Source organism: Canis lupus, chromosome 37 (genome assembly GCF_003254725.2).
Source record: "Canis lupus dingo isolate Sandy chromosome 37, ASM325472v2, whole genome shotgun sequence".
Lineage (NCBI taxonomy): Eukaryota > Metazoa > Chordata > Mammalia > Carnivora > Canidae > Canis > Canis lupus.
The window spans coordinates 9,277,520-9,301,371 of record NC_064279.1 but is presented as its reverse complement, the minus strand read 5'-3'; the positions used below and the strand labels follow the sequence as shown (position 1 = coordinate 9,301,371).

General features: G+C 41.2%; 1 protein-coding gene across 1 annotated transcript in view; it reads left to right on the top strand.

Moving 5' to 3' along the window:
- Nucleotides 1–23,852, top strand: part of FTCDNL1 (formiminotransferase cyclodeaminase N-terminal like) — a 161,259-nt gene that overhangs the window by 84,558 nt on the left and 52,849 nt on the right. The window contains 1 exon segment of the mRNA XM_049106780.1: nucleotides 17,342–17,458. Coding sequence (XP_048962737.1) covers nucleotides 17,342–17,393 — 52 coding nt within the window. The 3' untranslated portion in view covers nucleotides 17,394–17,458.

The following is a 23,852-nucleotide window of genomic DNA, read 5'->3' as shown; positions in this document are numbered from 1 at the left end:
GCCTACAGGCTCAGAGGTTGCTCGTTTGCTCTCTGCCGGTCTGTGGACAGAATGCCCCCCCCACCCCCATATTTACTGATCCGCCCGTGGCTCCCTGCCACTAGGCTTATTTGGAAGCAATAGATAAATGTCAGCACTTAGAAGCTATGAAACGTCCTAACTGGCCCCCCTAGACTAATAAACATAAAAAAAAAATCCTGATTCAGGCAGCCTGATGGGCTCATTGGTGAGAGGGAGATAAAGTTTCCCTTCAGGACATTTATAATTTACATAATAAAAAGCTTTTCACCTTCCAGTCAAGGAACAAAATTAATTACCGTGGCCCTGTTACCTCTCAGAACATTTTTTGCTTAAACTGGCAGGAACAGTTTGTGAACTCTTACATAGGGTAGGGACCAGGAGTGGGGGTTAGCTGTGACAGGGTAAGCCGAAGGGGGGATCACCCCATGGTTCACTAGCATGGCCTGGAATGAGAGGGTGGGCAGTGGGGGGGTCACTCTGCATTTCACACAGACATCTGTGGCCTGACCTGTCCTTTCAATGTATTCAGCACCAAATAATGCGCTAATGAGAATGGACTCAGCAATCTGAGGGCCTGTAATCACCTCCCCTCGGACAGATGTTGAATGGACAGTCACCAGAAGGGTTGCTGCCATCATATCCTTCAGTCATGTCTTGTCCTCTTCTCTTTTGGGCACCATTTCAAAAAACAAATCGAAAAGCTGGTGTTCCAGTGCCCCGGTTTCTGAAGATATATGGATAGCCCAAGTCCTTTGATTAGGAAGCCATATTTGATGTCCACACAGAGTCTCTTGTTGCAAATTCCCTGAGCCCTTCAGAAAGCTGACCGTGTTAACCTCATGTCATTGATTCTCACCTCTCCTGTGAGGGAAGTGGGGGGCCTGCATTATTTCAGATCTTTGCAGATGGAGAGATAGAAGTGAAGGGAAGGTAAATGGCCCCCTTGCCACTGAGAGGCTGGGTGTAGAAGTCAATCACAGGTCCCCGAGGATACAGGGTTTTCTGGTAGACCAGAAGGCTCAATTGTGGGTGAAGTAGGGGTGGGTGGGGTCTTTGTCTCTCTGTCTCTCTCTTTCATTAACTCACTTGCTCGCTCAGACGCAGATAGGACCTATGAAGGTAAGGATAGAAAGCCAAAGCTTCCTTCCTACCTACCTAAAAAAGGAACTATTATTGATTTAATTTTCACTGTTATTTTATAGGAATTATCACATAATACACAGTTACAAAAGGAAATAGCACAAGATGGCATGGCTGCAAGTACATATTTCATTTCCTTTCAGCCCACTTTCCTGTTAAACAGAGTATCAAAAAGCAAGTAAGGTAGTGGCTTTTATTCAAAAGTTCAGATTTGGAGGGGAGAGCAGGATGTGTGGGCAGTCAGCCACTGGAACACTGTCCATTTCCAGAGTCTCTGGGCTGCTCCCTGCCTCTTCCATTCACTTGGGATTCTGTGCTGACCCTCATTACATTTCTTTGGTTATTTCTGGCACCCAGTGTCCTTGAAGCTGCAGAGTACCCATATTTTTGGCTTTCCAGGTAATAATTAAGTTAAGGTTATCTCAGAAACAGTTTTTACAGGGGAGTGGGGGAAAATCAGTTTGGTCAAGTTGGAAGCGTGTTCCTGCCTGATTTTTGGTGTGTTGTATATTATGAATAAACTGACCAATGAAAGTGACAGGATCTAGCTACAGAGCAACTGGGATTTGTGATGTCTTTTTGGGCTGAATGTAAGTTGGAAGCTAAAGATAGTTTAATTATGGTTCTACCTTGGAAAATATCATTTGCTGTTTCTAGTGGAAACCACACAGTATCCATTTGTGTCCTGAGAGACACTATAAGCCAACGGGTGAGAACATGGGCTGTACCTATTCTGCTGGTGCCTGCAGGGTACCTGTGGGTAGCTAGCTTTCTTATCTGTAAAGTGGGCACCATAAAAGCATGTACCTGTTAGAGTTTTTGTGAAACTAAATAAATCCGTGCACATAAGACACTTAAGACACTGCCCAGTGTATAGTAAGTAGTCAATAAATAAATGTCAGCATTTTTAAATTCATAATACTTGGTATATACTCCTTTTTAGGGAGAGAGTTTATTTCACATGTGATTCAGTCAACAAATGGTTAAATCTCATTTACATGTTAAGATGACCAAGGTAAGTAGTTCAGTTGTGCCATAGTCTAGTTATTGCTGGTAGCTTAGTGGCCAAATTGGACTGATTATATAATAATACGATATTACTACAATCTGTTTGCAAAACATATATGAATCAGCTCATGTAGTCCTGGCAACCATCATTTCCTTTACCCATTTATTTGCACATTGAATGCATGTAGTCATTCAAAAACCTTCAAGCATCTACTAGAAGGAACAAAGACTCATAAGATCTGGTCTCAGAAAGTCCTTGACTGGGAAAAAATTAGGTAACACACCTGTGGGAAGGGCCAGTGTGCCCAAGGTGAAGGAGCCCCTTCCAATAGGAGTAAGGGTTTGAGGCTTGATAAAGAAGAGGGAGATAGCTAGGAAAGAAAGAGCATTTTGGGGGTGGCTTGTGGCTCAGTCAGGCATCTGCCTTTGACTTGGGTCATGATCCTGGAGTCCTGGGATTGAGCCATGCATCAGGCTCCCTGCTTATAAAGGCAACATGCTTCTCTCTCTCCCTCTGCTTACAGATCCTCCCTGCTTGTGCCCTCTCTCTCTCTCTCAAATAAATAAATAAAATTTTTAAAAAAGAAAGAAAGAGCATTTCTGATGAAGAGAAAAGCAAGCCCTACTCATAAGGAAACATAGAGTCTGGTTGGGCAATGAGCTTAGGATGACTGCAGGGCCAAGGGGCCGAGAATGGCTGTCAGGCCCCAGCTCTGCAAGGCATCCTATCACCAGAGGGATAGGGTTGGTGGAGGAGATGGGGATGTGGGTGAGATGGGGATGTGGGCAGGAAAGGAAGAAGAGACTAGAATGAACTAGAAACTATCCCAGGTCCCTTTAAGACTCTCACAGCATATCCCAGTCAAGAGGGAGAAGGGCAGTTATTGCAGAAATGGTGCAGAATATAAAAGTTTCCTGGAAAGATTTGGGTAAATTCTCTTCCATCCTCCCCTTAACCCTTGAGAGCCATCTTCCCCTACAACAGAAGACATAGGAGGATTTTTGCAGGGTGGGGACCCACTCAACGGTGTGTTTAGAACTATCACTAGGGTTGCAGTATAGGTGATGGACTGACATATATATTAGGGACAGATTAGCATGTGATTGTACAAACTGAAGCAGAGGGGTTCAGGGGTGAACTAAATAAGGAAGCATTTAGAAAATGACCGCTCTTTATGGCGTCTGGGACATAGGCTGTAGGAAGAGGATGTTCTCTTTAACAAAGATAGGAATATAGAAGAAGAAGCAGATTACTTTTTGTTTGGAGATGCTGGTAAGACTTCCCCATGGACATATTTTGATATCTGTTCAATAAATAAATGTATAGTTAGAGAATTCTGTTTTCAAATTCGAAGCTTTGTTTTGTGGTGCTAGCTAACCCAGGGAATAGCAGAGATGACTTCATTTAAAAAAATATTTCCTGTAACTCTTTTCATTAGCATTTATCAGAAGGATGATGTGCAGGATGGGATGAATGGATTCCTTCCCTATATAGACTATATTTTATGTATTTTACTACCTTCTAAAGTGAATTTTTCCCTCCAAAATTGGACTACTCTTCTTGAGCCTACTTCCTCTTTCATCTTGTTCACATTCCAGAAGTTGACTTTGTTCAGTTTTGCAAGTGAAAGATTCACGGACACAGACGGCTCAAGAAAATAAGGACTTTGTGGAAGTAAATGACAAGATTAAATGTGAGTAGGGGGAAGAGAAAAAGAATAATTAGCAATCCAGAATTAAACGTAAAATAGAAGTTCCCAGGCCAAGAAGGGTCTTGGGAAAGGAGAGGAGAAGAGAGACTGAGTGTACTCATGTTGATGTTGTATAAATTTTAAATCAAATTTGGCTTTAGATTTCTGGCAGTGCAGACTCTGCAGAATGAGCTGGAAAATGGAGAGTTCTTGCTTGCTACTTTTAGCTCTCGTCATTCTGCTGGTTCAGACTACTTCTCGCTGGGCTCAGTGTATGGCAATGAAATGCAAATCATAAACCATGAGAGCTGGCCTCCGGGGAAAAGGGGGCCCTGGATGCAATCCAAGGTCTGTAACACAGAGAAAAGACATATTTCTTTGTCACACACAGTAGATTCTCCCTGAGGGTTTCAGCGATGGGAATAAAATGATTGGGAGGGGGTGGGTGAGTGGTAGTGGAAATCTTTACAACGTTCTTCTCTCATATGAAAAACCAAACAAAAACAAACCCTGTGTGAGTGGGAACACAGACAAGCCAGAGGCCTCGCAGCCTGTCTTCACGGCACACTCCATATACCATAGTTATTACTCCGGGCAGCAGAGCTGTGAACGTCTCGGGGACCACGCACTGTACCTACATACATGTATTTATCGCTCGACTTGACCTGGTGTGGGGAAGTTGTCAAGTAAGTTTGAGATTATTTTTCAAACATTTTGGGTTCAGGAAAATTCAGAATATGTTTTCCCAAGCACTTTCCTCTGAGTATTTAAGCCCATGTGTATTCTGAGGGAAATTTAATACACATGTTTCTGATTCATTTACACTTAATTCATCAAATTGTTGTTTTGTAAGAGTAATTTGATGTCCAAGGAGCTTTATAAGGATTTTATTATTTTTTTTGAATAAACCTTCTTATTTGAAACAGGATGTTCCTCATGCCAACATTGGCCTAACAGATACAGAAGAACGCCAATCTGAATTGACCTTGGCAACCCAACAGGTTTAAGGTAGTGCGAGGTGAGGGAGGGAAGAGGATTTAAGAAGGATGTTAAATTGGCAGCACACGAGGAACATTCTCTCTTCTTTAATTGGGCTGCCAGGGATGGAGTCTTTTCATTTGATTTCCAAAGAAAAATGAACGCAAAGAACACCTTGCTTGTGGGAGGTCTTAGCTATCTGCTTGGGATTCTCAGTGGAGGTTGTTTCCCATTGTCTCAGTCATGAGGCTCTAATGTTTCTGTTTGTCTTCAAGAGATTCTGAGCCCTTGGTAGGAAGATTATAATTGATTTTGAAAACCAGCTTGAAGGGGATCCCTAGATGGCTCAGCGGTTTAGCTCCTGCCTTTGGCCCAGGTTGAGTCCTAGGATCGAGTCCCACGTGAGGCTCCCTGCATGGATCCTACTTCTCCCTCTGCCTCTCTCTCTCTGTGTGTGTGTGTGTCACTCGTGAATAAGTAAATAAAATCTTTAAAAAAAAAAAAAGAAAGAAAACCAGCTTGAAGTATGGTGGCTACACACTAGTGATTTTTAACAGTGCCTATAGGCTGGCTTCATCTATACATTAGATGCTGACCTCCTGGCAGTCCAAGGTCAAGGACGTGGATTCCTCTGGTGATTTGGCCCTTAATGGTTGGATATTAAGCTTTGTCTTAGTGACCAGATTGGACTGACTCTGTACAACCAGCCCAAGAACTTATTCTTACTTGTCCCTCCATGGAAAAAGGCTAAGTCCAAGTAACTCCTCTAATAAGTTTCTTGGAATGAAACTCCATCCTGTTTTTGACATGCCCTTCACTGGCATTGCTGTCACTGTCTTAGTTTTGGAGGGGGTGAGCTTGCAATGTGATGGCTGTCAGAAGATTTAAGAAAGAATAGAAGGTGCAAAGGGTGGTGACCATAGCCTAGAGAAATTCTTCTACTTTACCATAAAACCTTGGGATACTGCCAATTGTCAACGAGATTTGGTAAAGGAAAAAAAAAAAACTTTATCTTCAAACACATTTATAAATATGATAAAGGTAATTTCTTGGATAACTTTAAAGAAGAGATTTTTTTTTTTACCCCATGTAAAATCTGATCCATGTTGCTGAATCATTTATATTTAATACGTACATTTTACACATAAGTGTACGTTAGCTTTTAGATGTTTTTAGAAAACAGTGCTTTGAGCCCAGGATAGCACTTTGATTGAGACTTGCTATAGTCAAAAATAAAATAATTACAGAGTAAATTCAGTGTTCTGGCTTTAAGGTTCATGCTTGTAACTCTCATCCAGGTTCTCCAATCAGCGTGCAATATGCATTTCACTGTCATGACCTTGGTTGATTTTGTCTGAACCAGTGCAGAGGAGTTATAAGAAATCAGCCAAGAAGCATCCCCACGGAGAAGTTATGGGGAATTTTGTTTGTATTTTTACTGCCAGTACAGGACTTAAGTGGAAACTAAGAATACAAAGCACTTGTGCTTTGCTTTCTGATGGTTAATTTGTACTCCAGACTTTAGAAATCCTAGTTTCCAAACCTTGCCTGATATGAGGTGTGTGAGTGCGTTGGGAAAAGTAGATTCAATTACCTTTTGTCCTTCAACATCCCTACTGGTAAAATGGGCTTACAGTTATGTTGTTTTTCACTTTCTTAAGGAAATGGGAGAGCAGATCGAGAGAATGGTTAAAGGCAGAAACCTGCCATAGAGTAGGATAAGGCACCTTGGGAAAGATAAAGAGCAGTGTTAAAATAAGATCAAATAAAAGAATTTTTGCTCCATTAGAAGTTATTTCATCAGAAGGGCTTAGATGAGGATGTAAGCTCCATGAAGATGGGATTTTTGCTTATGTTGCTTACTGTAATCTCTGAAGTCCCTGAAACAGTGCCTGGCACAGAGAAGGCATTCCAGAAGTATTTGTTGAATGATAGAATGGGTAAAAATAATAGTAGTACACGTAGGCACGGCAGGAGAGAGACTGGCCTGCCTTCTCTTTTTGTCCTCTGGCAGAGTGGTAGACTGGCATGTGGGAGCACGGCAGAGAAGTTGGTGCTCATAAGTAGGAAATTCTGGGTCCTGGTGTGCTGGCTGGCCATGCTTCCATGATACATCTGGGAATGCTGCTAGCTAAGAGGCAAGTCATCCTTCTCTAAGGACAAAATGGAAGGGACCTTGCGAGGACTGGGCATTTTTCTGTCTCTGGGCCTAGGGCCAAGTGTCGGGACTATGGTACCAGTGGGAGCTCTTCAAGGACAATCCAACCTTTTACCCCCAAAATGGCTGTGGTCATAGAGGGAAAAAGTGAGGTAATGGTATGAGAATGGAGAAATTTTGCTTCAATTCTTAAGCTCTGGAATAATAAAAACAAGTTACCCTGAATAAAAATGGAAGTTATTTTAAGGGTATCACAATGTTGGTTTTCAGGGGATGTATTATTCTGCTAGGCCTGCTGTCAGTAAAGTGCCACAGACTGGGTGGCCGAAAGAATGGGAATTTATTTTCTTGCAGTTCTAGAGGCCAAAACCAAGTCATTGGCAGGGTTGGTTTCTCCTGAGGCCTCTCTTCCTGGCTGGCAGGAGGCCACCTTCTCTCCATGTCCAGAGAAAGATCTCTGGTGTTTCTTCTTCTTAGAAAAGGACCAGTTCTATAGGATTAGGGCTTAGAAAAGATCTCTGGTGTTTCTTCTTCTTAGAAAAGGACCAGTTCTATAGGATTAGGGCTCCATCCTTATTGACCTCATTTAATGCTAATTAGCTCTAAGGGACCTATTTCCAAATACAGTTGCTTTGGAATTTATGATTTCAACATAAATTCCAGGGGGACACACTTTAGTCCATCATAGGGGTTACATCAGTCCACTCTCAGATTAAAGTGAAGACGGCAGCATCCAGGGACATCTCTGAGGCCTAACCCAGGAGAGTTTTCCTAAAGCAGAGGCATTAAAAGGCAAGGATTTTCTCATGCGTTAAGGTGGTGGCAAATGTAAGGCATGTTCCATGATCTCTGGCTCCTATTGAAAGCACTGCTATTACCATTGAATCGTGGCAGTCAGTTATACCACAAGATATATATAAAGCCCGAGGCCTGCTTTATGGTTGGAAAGCCTAGGCAACAAGCATGTTAATTAGGAAGAGAGCCCATCTATTTCTTTATTCATTTATTTTAAAAGCCAAGTTGCATACTGGAAACCTGGTACTTAGGCTTTCAAATTCTTATGTAAACTACTGAAAATGCAGATTATTTACCAGTAATGTCTGCATCCTTGGGGAAATTCCTATTCCCTTCAATGTTGAAAATCTCACTCTAGAAATTGAGAGCTGAAGGACCCTCCGAGAAATCCATATCCTCATTTTGTTAATAAGGCGCTGAAGACGCAGAGACTGTTTGCAGCCTGTCAGAGGTAGAGGCAGAAGTTCCTGGGATCCAGTGTGGTCTTATAAATGCCTGGAGCCTTCTCCTCAGCTGACTGCCAGCTGCCTGAAGTCACGGAGGACTCCCAGCTACTCGACGTACACATTTGTACTTGGGCCTCATTTAATCAGTCTGTGAACAAGTGTTCTGTGAACACGTGCATTACATTAACCACAGTAAAGGGGAGCCTCACATTCTGTCCCCAGAGGTGTTGGTCTGGCTTTGGGTGACCAGGCCAAAATCCAAGAACAAATACAAGAACAAACTATAGTATCACAGACGTAGCTAAAATCCTAGTGGACTTTTAAAGACTGCTCCATTTTCTTGGAGTCTTTCCAAGGACTTTTGGATCAGACCTAGACTCGAGCTCAACTGTGTCACTAATGGGATGACCTTGAGCCATGCCTGGGTTCGCTGAGCCTCAGTTTCCCCACTGTAAAGGGGAAAATGCAGGGATGGTGCCAGACACATCTGAGCTCCTGCAGTGGTCGCTGTGGTCATTATTGCCATGTGACTGTGGTCCCGACTGCTGTTACTACAGCTGCCACTGATACGCACATCATCTCTAGTCATAGAACAACAGAAAGTTTAGTCAGAGATGAGCTTCCAGCTGGTGCTGGAGGCAACCCTTGAAGGCTGCTTCATTTTTAAGGAGTAAATAACATTTCTAATCTTTTTTTTACAGTGCTCTCTTCTTTTTCCCTTAGATGCAGACAGGTGGCTTTTTGTGAGACCTGTTTATAGTGCTTCTGTGATCCTCCTACATTGCACCATAGATACCGAATTCTTTCCTCTCCTCCCTGGTGAATTGGAAAACTCATACCTTGTTTTTCTACTTCTATTATAATGAACTTTTCCCATGTTTGAATAGACACCTGAGTGTAATATAAAATAGGCACTAAGAGAATCTTTGAGTACGAGTCCTAGCTCAGCATTCACCTCTTTTGTGACCTTGACTAAATCACTTAAATTCCACGTGCCTTGAATCCCTGGTTTGTAAAATGGAGATAATCATGTATTTGTATAATATGTCTGTGATGATGGAACAGGCTAGCCTGGTAAAAATAGTGTAGAGCTTGGCACATAGTAAGCACTCAATAAATAGTAGCTATTATTATCATTATTAATATCTTGAAGACTTAGAAGATGAAATCACCTTGTGTAGTTTCATGAAAGAAAAAAAATATTATTTTGGACAAAGAAAAGATGTCAAATAAAGAAGGAAATCCCAGAACAAATTCTCCAGGTGTAGATCCATGAGTGTCCCAGGCATCATGATAAGCCCTGGGAAAGAGCTACTGGGGAAACAGAGGGAAAGAATACACACTGATGTGGTAGGTGGAGGGAGGTACCAATGAAGATGCAGATACAGAGGGAGCAGTGTCTAAATCTTCTTGGGGGAAGTTAGGAAAGTAGGAGTCTTCAGAGAGGAGAAGAGTTGGTTTGAGGCTTGAAGAATCGTCAGGAGGTGGCCAGGTGGAAAAGGAAGTCCAAAGATGCCCCAGGCAGAAGGACTGGTACTTTTAATGACATGCAGGCATTAGAGAGCAAGATAAATGCAGGAAACAGCAAATAGCTGGGTCCAAGGTAGGGCACATGGAGGGCACTGGTAGGAGATGAAGCTGGAGGTGCTGGGCAACGACTGGTTTATGACAGGCTTATGTGCCGGGCTAGAGTCTAGATTTTATCCTGAAAGCCGAGATCCCTTAAACTGCATTTCCCAGGTTCCTTGATAATGTTAGTAGATTTTCTGTCAATAAAATTCTGTGGCCCAATAAGTTTGAGAAATGTTTGGTATAATGAAATTAAATAATTTTTCTTACCATAGGATTTTTTTAGAGTCATTAGTATACCAGGAGGGGGATATAAAATGAAGCTTTCTCTAAACTAGTGTGATCTTAGAATACTCCTCATATTGAGCATCTATTAACATTCAGCTCCGGAGAACAATGAATAATTTTAAGGAGGGGAGTGACAACACATGATCATATTTTATTTAGGGTTAGCATCTATGAAGGAAAGACTTTTGTTTTTAGAAAGAGAAAGATAAAGGGGTGTGAGGAAGGGCAGAGGAAGAGAGAGGATCTTTTGAAAAACTTTTTATTTTTTAAAAGATTTTATTTATTTTTTTGAGAGAGAGAGAGAGAGAAAGAGCACAAGCAGTGGGAGGGGTGGAGGGAGAAGGAGAAGCAGACTCCCTGCTAAGTGGGGAGCCTGACACAGGACTTGATCCCAGGACCTTGAAATCATGACCTGAGCCAAAGTCAAATGCTTAACTGACTGAGCCATCCAGGCATCCCTGAAGGAAAGATGTTTTTAAGGGAATATACTAATTTGTTCTATAGGTATATTATTCTTTGGGCAACTTGGGCAATAAAAATGTCACATAATCAAAGGGATTGCTAATTAAAAACTAAAATATTCAATTTGTTCTTATTTACAAAAAATGGTGGTGCTTTGAAGGCTGGTACTACTTCTTACAGAGAATTTATCAATAATTTGGGTGAATATTTAATAGAATTCTTTGATTATTCAGTGTAGCACATTGTGCATGCGCTCTCACTCTCTCTTTCTCTCTCTATATATAAGTACACAGGCTGATAGGGTGACTTTGAGAAGCAGAGCTATGTTGACTCTAGTGGCTAGGGTAGGGTGAGCCCAGGGTCTACTGTACCTGCTAAGTGCTATGACCATGAGCAAGGTATTTAATCTTTTTAATTCCAAATCTCTTACCTTGTATAGGGAGCTCATTCCTGCCTCGGGGAGTTGTCGTGCTGATAGAATGGTACTGAAGTACCTTGTGAGCTATACAGAACTACCATGTGCAGGAGCCTGGTACATAGTGGGCATTCAGTAACCTTTGCTCAACCAGCCAAAGCAGGCCTTGGTGCTGTCTTCTAGCAGCATGGGAAAGGGTGTCTGCTCAGTCTGCACAACTGGACTTTCAAAGTCAAGAGCAGTTACTTGTTGCCTCTCTCCAAGACTGTCAGCTCGCTGTCAGATGAATCTGAGCTGTCCTTTCCAGGGTCCCTCAACAACCCATCCACACGTTTTCCTTACCAAAGAGGGCCTCCACAGGTTCCATAAAATGCACTCACTGCTTTTGAGGTGCTAAAGTGAGCCCACAGCTCTTTGTTTCCAGGACTCTTTCCCTTGTGGCTCATGGGGTAGGGGTAGTTCACCCCAGGAAGCAGGAAGGGAGTTGGTGAAGAGTCATAGAATGTTCTAGCCCCCCACTTCAGGCTGGGTCTTCAGCCCTGGGCTCACTCTCTTCAGGGCAGCTCTGTCATGGTGCTCAGTTTAGGGGAAAAGGTATGGGCAGAAAATAAAGCAATTCAGAGGTTTATGGGCTCTCTGAGCACTGTAATTTAGCTTGGCTTCTCTAGGTTTCGGTGGTAGAACTGGCTACAGTCCAACTATCAACTCTCAACACCTTTTGCATGGTTTTCTCTTTTCCATGTCCTGTTCTATCTCAAAAGCCCCCCAGTTAGCCCAGTGGCTGCCTTTGGTTCTCTTATCCTTTCGTTCGAGTGGATCTCTGGCAGGGTTGGTAGCTCATAATGATGGGCTGAGCAACAAGAATAAGGTAAAGAAAATTGTCTTGAAAGGCAGTAATGGTTCTCTGAAGTTACGATTCTTCTGAAGCTAAGAACTGAGAAAAGATGAAAAAAATCAAAATTAATTTCGCGGTTAAACAGTGCTTTTTCAGGAACCTCTAGCGTCATTCTTCTGGCAGAAATGTGGCCTGTGCCCAGCAGGGGGCAGTGTTCATCTTTAAATGATGTGAACCTGGCGGGCCCAGTTCGCAGAGCCTGCAACTGCCCACCGGTGTCCAGGAATCTCAGGCCCTCCAGAGCAAACATTCGAGGTTCTCCCTAAACACAAATTTCCTGAATACAAATCTATGGCTTGGTAGGTCTGGATTTGTTCTTAGTTCTGACCTTAAAACAAAGCACTTGCATGAAAAGGAAAATTGGAGGCTTCGTGGCAGCATGCAGCCTTATCATCATTGTGAATAATATTTTAATCCTTTGGGGTTGTTAGAATGGTAACAGGGTAACTCAGAGTCACTCTAGGATTATCGCAGCAGCTAAACTGGGTTTTTTGTTTGGGTTTGATTTTGCTTATTGTAGTCTTCCTAAGGCTGTTCAAACAAGCAAGAAACAAATAAGAGACAACTAGGTATCAGTCGGTCAGCTGAGGCCTCTTGATTCTTTCAAATAAGCACATTCTAGCCTCCCAGAACAGGAATGAATTGTTCATCAGTGCTGATTTGGATGTGGAATGAAAAGATTGGATTTAGGATGTGTTGCAAATCAAAGCTTAACCAGCTAGTAATGTACGACAGACCCAATATCCTCTAAGTTTTACCCACAGAACCTCCCCTGAAAGCAAAGGAATGGCAGCAGGCACTTGTGTGCATCTGTGCATAGCCCGCTGTGGATACCAGCACCCCCACTGCACAGCAGCAGAGGGTAGGGAAAGAGGGAAGGTTATCTGCTCTTCAGTGGCCTTGAGGAATTAAAGGAATCACGCTGCTTCAAACCCTGAAATCGGGCTTAAAACACACAGGCTTTATTTTTATTAAGATGAGAAACACACATTTTAAGGAACCATTGAGGATTATTTTCCCAGGTTCTTGAGGAATTTTGCTTTTTTCTTCCAAGACGGGGCTTCTAGTAATTTTCCCTTACAATTGGTTCTTCCTGTGACTGATAGTTTATGGCAATGCCTGACACATTTTATGGTGCTATTACAAAATTTAACTGAAATATATGAGAATGGTGTGTTTACAAAGATTGTGCAATCCTCTAAGTTAATAGAAACAAAGTTCCCTTGGAAGAGTTAAGTGGGTCTTCGCTGTAGTACCCAAAGGAGAGAGCGAGAGAGTGAGCATTTAGCTCCTAAATTCTTCACTTTTGCTTTTTACAATTGCCTCATTTATAGTTGGATTCAGTGTTCACACTAAGGCAGCTATGTATTAAAACTGACAACCATAAGAATTAAAGAATTTAAATCTCTAGATATTGGACTTTGAGAAACATAACGTGAATCATTTGACCTTGAATTGTGTATCACAGTCCCCCTGTTTCAGCAAAAAGGCTGCATATGTACATGTTTAATGAATAAGACCCTTAAGGTTTGCAAAAAAAGCAACACCCTAGATTTATATATTCCATTAAACATGATCTTCACAGGCTAATTAGTTAGTAATTTCACCCTTGCTTGTAATATAAACCATTTTATGCTCAATAATAATAAAATCTATGTAAACCAGGCTCTTTATTAATAAACATTATGTGCTTCTGGCTTTCAAATAAAATAATGCTTTACGTGCTTTTCTCTCTGTCATGCCTAGACTAATCACACAGTAAAAATCAAACAACTAAAACAGTGGTTTTTATCTCGTGTAGAAAAACAATGCAGAGATCATGTCAAGAGTTTAAGAATGAGATGTGAACTAAGGAAGACTAGATGAAGGACAGAGAATCCAAATCTTTATTCCAGTGTTTGGTACAAGATACTTTAAGGCTCTCGAGATTATTCAAAATACATTTTTGAATAAGGAGCTGACATGAGTGGAATCACACATGAGGGAAATGACTCCAGGTCACTCCTCATCAGCCTCCCTGATCTGAGGACCCAGTGAAGTGCTTGATGGAGAAGCTCCATGGCTCTGTCTTGGGAGTCTGTATTGTGAGCCAGTCATGGTCATCTGAAGCAGCTCCTTCACGGATAATAACCACAGGAGAACTTACATTTCAGCTCAAGTGTCATAGCAGCAGAGCTAATCAATATTTTATTAAAATCTCCTAACAGAAAGGCTCTGATCTGTGGATGTGCATTAATTACTCTGGAATCTTAGCTACCAATAATAGATCACACCCAGGCTGGACCATCTAAATAATTTGCAGGGCCCTTTGTTCAAAGCTATTAAGAATTTCAAGTTGACGACAGTGACAGTGGCACCTTAAACCAAATGCAGGCCCTTCTGAGGGTGGGGCACCATGCAGCTGCACAGGCCACACGCTTTGTGAAGTCACCCCTGCACCTTGGAGACACTGGCCCCAGGCCCTCCACTCAAAATATATTTTTCCCACATATTTCACCTTCCTAAAAGATGATACGTTTCAGCTCAAGAAGATTTCTGGTCGTTTGGAGCCAATTTGAATGTTTTCTGTAGGATAATTGCAGATAACCTTTCTGTTGGTATTATATCTAGCATAAGGTATGAGTACCTAGAGAACTCTGGAAAAATAAAATATTTCTTGACAAATGAAAATGTCTTTGCTGGGAGATATATTATTTCAAATTTAAAAACATCCTAGGCAAAAAAAATAAAAAATAAAAAATAAATAAAAAAAAAATAAATAAAAACATCCTAGGCGCTGGGAAAGTCTAGTCACACTATGAAGCCTCCATCTGATCTGGTTTCTTTCTGTTAAATAATCGTAGCAACAAAAATGATGGCAAACATTTATTGAGTGCTTACTAAATGCCTTATGTTACCTCATTGACCCATCAAACACCTGGACCCCTTAAGATGAGTCATATTATGTTTAAATTATAGATTGATGGCCAAGAGCAGTTAGGTACCTCCAGGTCACAAAGGTGCTAAGTGACAGAGTTGAGATTTCACCCCAGGGAAGAGTTTCCAGAGTTCGTATCATTCCCTAGTACATCACAGCTCTTGGAGAGCATGGAGAACACAGAGAGTAGAGTTGTTGGTACTCTACTCAAGAGAGTAGAGTTCAGGTACTATTCTCAAGCAGTCTGGCAGCCAATCACCTTCTGCCAGACGGTCCTCTGTTTCTCTGAATCTGTTGTGGTCAGCATCCATTCCATCATGAGGCAGTATGAGCAACACGGGGCCCCTGGATGATCTGAATTCATCAGTTCAGTCAAACAACCATTCAACTCAGTGAAACCACCTGTTTTCCCTGACTGCTTATTTAACTTGGTTGATTGGTTGTGTGAACGGAATAGATAGGCATCTGAGTCTTTTGGGGCAGTGTAGACACAGCCTTTGACTGAAGCGATGCCACCACTGTGATGCTGAGTGATATTAGTCCAGTTTTTTGCTATAAAAATCAAAATCACCAGGCTTGACTCTGTGGAAAGGGCATTTGCTTCTTCCCTAATCAAATCTAAGCAAGTTAAAATGTTGTTATCCCCCTGTGAAGGCAGCCAAATGGATTAAATAATGGGACTGAATCCATAATACAGTGGTAAAGACAAAATAGAGGACAGAGGCATACTGTTACTTATACCTTTAAGGGAAAAGGCTGCTGATAATACTTGAGAAGATTTTCTTCTACCCAGAAGGTCAAGGTCAGTGTCCGCATTTATGAGTTCTAAAGCCAATAAGCAAGTCAAGTATCCCCCATGGTTCTGGAAGAACAAGTTGGAGGCCAGAGGACAAACCAGTATTTGTTTAAGGTTGGCTGAGGCGGGTCAGGATCCAAGGAGGTCCATGGAAGCACTGAAAGGCAGCAGACTCAAAACCTGAGGAATGTTTTTAAGAGTCAGGTGGATAGTCTCTGCTCTGTAAAGATCAGCAGGAGGATTCCACTTACCTCCACATATCTCTTTATCACTGTTAAATATTTACAGATCAATGTTGAAGTGCCTCGGGGCTTGGGGCACTTTACTTATCAGAAAACACTTTTAAAGGCAGTTGCCGCTGGAGCTGTTTGACTGATAAAAATGTCCTCTGTCCCACTCACTTCCCAATAGCCTCAAAGCTATTCGGGGTTGGCGCTGGCTAGTCTAACAACTTTGCTGGGCAGGAAATCTTGGAACGTTCTGAATGAATTCAGGGCCGTGAAAGGAAAGGCTATTGGAAGACAGTGTATGTCATCAGATGATGGATTTGTCCACTGTCATATGTGAGTCGCTGAGAGAAAAATAGAGGAGAATTATTCTGGGTCTGCTTTACTCATTCATAAATATTCAACAGATACTTATTGAGCGCCTTCTTTCTGCCTAGAGCTATGCTAAGAATTACAATAGAGTGGTGAATGTGGCCTACAAAACTGCTGCCTTCAAAAAGCTACAATTTTTAGTGAGAGAAGAACCCACGAATATGGTATCTGGATATATACACTCTCACTACCAAACTTGAAAAGACAGACAAGAACTGTCCCACTTGTGACTTTTCTGTTTTCTTTGCCCATTTCTATAGAAGCTGTCACCTGAGGACAGATACAAATGCTTCCTGTCTGTCTCTAAAGATATGTCTAGGGAAAAACCAAGGAAGCATGGAATAGGACTCGATAATAATTTAAGCTGTAAACTTTAATTTGTTATACACATGTAAAAAAAAGCGGAGTAATATTCACTATTGGGTAAATCAAACCAACCATTTACTCTGTAAAATACTTTTATGAACATTGAATCTCATAAAGCTGAACATTTACGCTGTTTCATTAATGTTGGGGTGCTTCCTTGGAAGCACAAGCATGAATGATGTGGCATGTAGTTTGTCCTCCATCTCTTGACTGACATTTGATCAACTGAAGAATCAAAATTAGGTTTATATTATTCAGTCCTACAGTCAATTGCCCTTTAAAAGTCAAGCCTTTCTTGGAGTTTCTGTATCTCATGGTTAGGATGCATTTCCCTGAGAAATGATCAGTTTTGCAAAAGTTGATGGGGTTTATTTGACTAGTAGAGTAGTTTAAGAATATTCTAGTCTCTTGTAGCCTTGACAGAGGTCTAAGACACCTTTGTAGTTAATACCTGGAGAGAATGAATGACCAAACAGAGCTTTTGTATTGGCCTCATTTCTCCAATGTCTGTCAGACATTTGGGGATTGGCATATCCCTTTAGCACATTTGCCAAGGACTTTCTGTAATTTTTAAAAACCATGTGTGATTCAAAAGAAATTTAATCTTAAAAAAAAAGAAAAGAAAGAAGTTTAATCTACATATTCCTAGTTCATTTATACTTAGCTCATCAGAATGTTATTTTGCTGGAATTCTTTCATTGTCTAGGAGCTTGGTGAATCCTCCAGCAAACTATCCTTTTTCTGTCACAGTTTCTGGGAATAAACAAAATTTGAACTTTATAATTCTCTATTTTCAGGAACCAGTCATTCTGGTGCTGTGTGAAATACCAACGTGTTCACAGCCTTTGATGATGGTGTGTCATCCAAATTTGTTGGACCCAGAGCAAAAATAAGAACAATAATTTGATTTAAAGGTAACTTTTAAGTTAAATATCAACTCTAAAAGATATCCTGAAAATGGGATATTTGGGGATGTTCGATCATCTCCAAATATCCTGCCTACTATATGACCATGAGTAATTCATTCAAATATTGGTTGATGCCAGCCTTAGCTACTTGAGAGTCATTTGAAATCCTTGAGTTAAAGTAAAAAGTTGGAAGCGTTTTGCCTCTATCCAGTGGTATCTTAAATTTGCTTCTGAGAACCCTGCAGTACAGGTTGCATGTTTTATAAAGCGAAATAGTTCATCTGTCTTCCAAAAAGCAATTTCAGTATATACCGTACTAGAAATTCTGGAACCTGGAATACTAGAAATTCTTTGACCCAGCTTTGTAGACCTGCTTCCTTTCCCTCACCTACCCCCTGCATTTTTGTGTGATTTGGTGATAATTCAGAAAACCCCTCTAGGACTTGTGTAAAATTGGGGAAAACAGGCTTGCAGTGCTTACTTGAAGATATTTTTCAGGGTAAAATGAGATAACAAATAAAAACCGTGAAATCTTCAAGTGTGAAGTAATCTATATTGGTACTTTTCAAACTATTTTTGGTGAAAGAGATATTTTCCCCCCTTCAATCTATTGTGGGTTGAAACTTTTATTGGATACAATAAAAATGAGTTGCTAGAAAAATGAAAGTTGAAAGACATACAAAAATACAAGTGCAACTATAAGAGCTATTGGAGCCGATAAACCTAAAGTTACCCTTTTAAATTGGCATAAAAGTTCCTGAATACTTTCTCTTAATTTCCATTCCTGTATCCTCACACGAGGCTGACCAACAGCTCGCGGACCCGCAGTGGTCCGCGGACCACACCTTGAGTAGCTGTGCTCTGGCCAACGGAGCAGGGAAGAAACGACGACTTCCTGTCCTACAGATGTTCCGCTTTCAGCTCCTGACAGTGATGGTTTCTAACTTTTCTCATGTGTGGTTTTCAACTGCCATCTCTCTCTCTGCTTTCCTAGATGCAGTAGCTCCTTTCATGAGACATATTTCTGAATATTTCACATTTAAATGCTCAGTGATGCTCTTTTGGGCTTCATGCCTTGGCGTCATCTTAGCGTCTGCCATTTCCCTTACCGAGATCCCGTAACTGGTACTTCCCAGGCATCTCTCTTCTCTCTCTCCCTGTCGCTACCTTTCTGGAGAGGTGCTCTTGCCCCAGCCCCCAGGCCTGTGTGGGCCAGAGGCCTCCTGCATCCCTAACCCAAGGGAGGCCTTGCTCACAGACCTTCTCAGGTCTCCGCCGTCTGCCGATTGCAGCACTGCTTGCCTTTCTCTTCACTGCCTGGTAGCTTTTTCTCATGCTGTCTTCATGGAAGTGCCCCCCAGCTCCAGTACCCCGACTGTTGCCTCCTCCCCATCTTTCAAGCTCATGTCAAACAGGAGAATCCATTGTTGGGGGATGTGCTCCGTCCTTGCCTGTAACAAACCGTGCCCCTCACCTGACCCAGCTCCTAGACTGCCCAGCGCAGCTTCCCTCTGCTCTTCCTCACCTGTACCCCAACTCAGTTACAGATAATTTGCAGTAAAGGGCCATGAATTTTGCTAATCCTTTAAATAAAACTTATTAATCAACGAGTAAATACATAAGTTCCCTTAGATATTACAATAGCCAAGCAACAAAAAAAAAAAAAAAAAAAAAAAAAAAACAATAGCCAAGCAATATGGAGGAAGGTGATTTTTCCCTTGATCTTGCCTAATCTCAGTCTCCTGGGTAACCATAATCATGTGGTTAGCTGTTTGGGATACATTTTTTGAGAACTTCTCCTTTTTTATGTATTTACATATGTGAGTATTGAAGTAGTATTGTTTTGTGTGCATGTGCCAAGACCTATATAAGTGTTCGCTATTATTACTTTTGTTCTGCAACTTATCCATGTCATTCAGCAGTCTGTCTTGGAAACACAGTTACGTCAATACTCCTCACTCTGCCTCACTTTGTAACTGGCCCGTAGCGTTCCAGGAATGGATGCAGCAGAGATCACTTAACTGTTACATAGAAGGATTGTTTTACTTGTGTGTTCTTACGAATACCTGTTTCTCTCTTATCTAGAACCCAGTGCGGTGCCTTGCCCATATGAGAACTTGATAAATGTTTGTGGAATTGACTAAGCCCAGAATTTCCCAAGTTCCTTTGACTTTTTTTTTCTTTTTTTTTTTTTAGGAGATGAAGAGTATTAACCACTTGCGGTAGCCTAAAGAAATTTTCTAGAGGGCAACTCCTATTTGGCATTCAGAGTTAGGGTGAAATGTGAAGAACATAAAGGTAGGATTAAACAAGGCTGAAAAGATTAGAGAAATCAAAAATAAGGGCTAGGAAGAAAGACTATAATAGGGCTGCGGGTGAACACGATTAATATTCTAACTGTAAAGATCACTGTCTGTCTGCAGAGACAGAGCAGAGGATGAGAACTGCAGTGAGTTAACATGAGGATCCTTGCATCCAGGATAACTATGGATCCCCCTCCTGAGACTTCAGAGCAAATTTGTTTCTCCTCTCTAAGAAGGGAGTAACAGTGCTCTTACCTAACAGCAAGGAGCTAGCATAGATGACTTATCAGGGATCTTTCCTGCTGGAGAACTTATTAGCTCATAATTCTCTTTAAGTCTTCAGCTTGTGCTATTGTAATTGGTTTAGCAAAACTCAAAATTCCTAGGAGGCACTATTTTTATTTTAACAAATGGGTGAAATGCAAGAGTCCAAATCATCTTTTTAAATTGCATTGTTACTAACTTCTTTTTCTTTACCTTTTAACTATGGTTCTCTGGAAATAAGTTCTTCCTGGTAGGTTCTTTTAGGCTGCAATTCCATCAGCATCAGTGGGTCATGACCTGAGTAATGGATGGACTTTGAAAAATCAACGTAATCCTAGAAACATACATTCACGTGTCAGACCTTGTTTTTTTTTTTTTAAGATTTCATTTTCATTTTATTGGAGAGAGAGCATGTTCATGAGGAGGGGAGGGGCAGAGGGAGAAGCAGACTCCCCATGGAGCAGGGAGTTCAATGAGGGACTGGATCCCAGGACCCTGGAATCATGACCTGAACCAAAGGCAGACACTTAACTAGCTGAGCCACCCGGGCACCCCAGACCTGTGTTCTTTTAAAGGTTTAGTTACATTATCTTCTTCTTTTTTTTTTTTTTTTTACATTATCTTCTTTATACTAATTCCAGTTTTTATTTTCCAGACACCATTTATTCTATCATTTCATCCCAAAGTAGTTGACTGAGGAAGTGAAGACTGTTTTCTCGGCAGCCTTGACTGTTTGCCTTAGCCCTCACTATTGTACAGTCTATCCAGATTTTTGGCAACAGTGTGCTTCTTCACACCTTTCTTTTCTTAGTCTCTGAGTATCTGGAGGGACAAATCCACTGCTGGGGTTTGCGCTTTCAGCACTTGATAGTCTAGGGCTGTTGGAAACCTGGGAAATCTGCACAAATTAATCAGTCATGTCTTACTGTTCATTTATTGTCACTCTGAGTATTGCAACTCATAAGCTTTGGTAGAGGCTCACACTTTCCTTGAAGAAAGGAAGAAAGTGACTTGTGCCTTCATATTGTTAAATGCGGGAACCAGTCCACCCTCAGTGTGATCAAATTACAGGTCAGATTCAAGAGGATCATGGCGGCAACTCCTCTTGTCCGTAATACAGAGACTGTTCTGCGCTTTCTCCTCTCTTCTTTTTTATTGTCTAAATAGCAGATGTGGAATAAATTTTATAAGTAAAAATAGTAAGGTTCATTAGTAATTTTCCTGTGGAAGCAGTGTTACCACAGAAGTTTTGATTCCTAGCTGTTATGCAACTTAAAAAAAAAAATATCGTGAAGGTCTTTTCTAATAGATCTTAAATGATTTATGGTAGGCAGGGAAGAGGGGATTGGAATCTTGATAGCTAATACCAGAATTCTTCTCAGGTTGGAACGTCCCTAAAAGGAAACTAATAAGATTCCAGGTAAGCCCTAAGGGTAAGCCTTGCTGAGGGAGCAAAGAAAGTAGATAATGAAGCTGTCCTACTAAGAAATCAATAGGAATGAGAAGGTATTAAAGAGAAAGGAGAGGAATGATGGCCAAGCCACAGTAGAATATGGCTGAAGAATTTAAGAACAGGAATTTCTTATATTTGGTTTAAAGGGATTTGCCTTCATGTGGTCAACCCCCTATTATTTATAGTCCACTAAAATCTAAGAACCTTGTGAGAATGGCTATTTTTAATAGAAGAACTAGATCAAATTCTGCTTCTGGATTAACAAAGTAAGGGGGAGGGACAATAGATATTGAGACAATTCATGAACTGAATTAATGCATGGAGATTATTGCCCCACTCTCTCACCACATTCTTGGAATTTGCAGAAGCCCCAGGAGTCGTTAGACTTCTGCAGGGCATAGAACTGGGATTCTAGCAAATTACATCTTAACAGGAAAACCTCAACTAACTTTCAGTACAAAGTCTTCTGAAGTAGATAAGATCTAATTAAAAGAATAACATAGTACAGTAGGTTGAATGGTGGCCCCCAAAAGACAGGTCTAGAACCTACAAATATTACCTTATTTGTAGGTCTAGAACCTACAAATATTACCTTATTTGTAACAAGGATCTTCGCAGATCCTTACTTATTTAAGTTAGGGATCTTAGGATGAGATGTAGGTTGGATTTTAAATCCAGTGGCAAATGTCCTTAAAGGAGAAGAGAAGGGGAAAAGATAAGAGAAGACCATGTGAAGACAGAAGCAGAGATTGGAGTTATACCACCACAATCAGTGAACATGTGGAGCCACTGGAAGCTGGACGAGGCAAGGAAAGATTCTCCTCTAGAGACTTTGGAGGGATCGTAGCCCTGCCAAACTTGATTTTGGACTTCTGCCCCCAAGAAAAATGAGAGAATAAATTTCTACTGTTTTAAGCTGTTTATTACCAGTTAGTGGTAATTTGTTATGGCAGCTCTAGAAAACTAATGTGCAGAGTAACCTACCAGCCAAATCCAATTTACACTATAAAGTTATTCTATATTCATCAGTCTTGCCCAATTTTCACTGCAGATAATTAAGAACTCAAGGACAGCTTCATTGGCATCATACAATTCAAAAGTTCTTTGGGAACATTTTGTTAGGCCATTTAAAAAATATTATTTACTTGAGAGAGAGAGAGAATGCACAATGGGGAGAAAGCAGATTGCCTGCTGAGCAGGGAGTCCGACCAGGGCTCTATCTCACAACCTTGAGATCATGACCTGAGCTGAAACCAAGAGTCAGAGGTTCAATTGACTGAGCCACCCAGATGCCCCTGCTAGGCCATTTTAGCAGGAGAATTAAGAGAATGTTTTGAGCAATGAATCCAGGGGTGGTAGCATTGCTACAGCCTTTGCCGCTGGCTTATTTCCTGTAGTTGGCAGAGTAGCATGTTAGAGTCAGTTGTAGATCTTCTGGTTGCATTTGTAATCAGGATCTTTTGTTCTTTGAAAATGGGCAAGGGTGTTCAGGCACTGCTGACAAGTGCTAGAAGTGATAAAGTAGCTTTAATTTGTCCCACCCTGGAAGTGAAGATTCCTCTTGTAGAGCTCTAAGTCAAGTCTTGTTCTCCTTGCCTCTGTTATCTCAGGAATGAGCTAGTGCTAATCGGTGACATCTGCATCACCACTAAAATTTGTGTTTGTTTGTTTTTTAGTAGAAAGTTGCTTTTATAGAGACTTGGAAACAGTCCTTGTTGATTGTAATATTTTTCTATGAAATGAAAATGAAAATAGGCTTTGCCATGCCTGAGGAAGCAAAACATCTTCCCTTGTCATGTGGTCACTTTGCTACTGTGAGAGCCTCTCTCTTCTGGGCAATTCTAAAGAAATATCGGAGAAGCTGGGAAAAAAAAAAAAAAAAGAAACACAAAGAGATTTGGGAAGCAAAGGTAAAGGGTAGGGATGAACGTTAAAATTGTCTAAGTAAGTACTGCGCCAATATGCAAATATAAAAACATTTTATAAAAATGCCCTTCTGTCGATGGGAGGCTGAAATATCACTGATACAGTCATTTCCTTGATGACGGAGAGAGCAATGTCTTCCAGAACTTCTAAATCTTTTTGTGTTTCACAGCCCCTAGACAGATGCCAGCAAAAGGAAAGCACTTGACTGAATGAATGAATGGATGAATGAATGAGTGAATGAATGAGATTATATTAAGGATGCAGGCTAAATTCATATTCTCTGCTAGATTCCTGAGAGTGTTCCCCCTACCCCCACCCCATATTGCTTATTACTGGATACCTGGCAAAGCTCCACATGAGGGAGATTGCCCACGAAGAAAGACATTTGTCACTCTGACACCTAACACTGAAAGAAAAGGAGCAGAACAGCTTCGAAGTAAGGCACACTACGGGA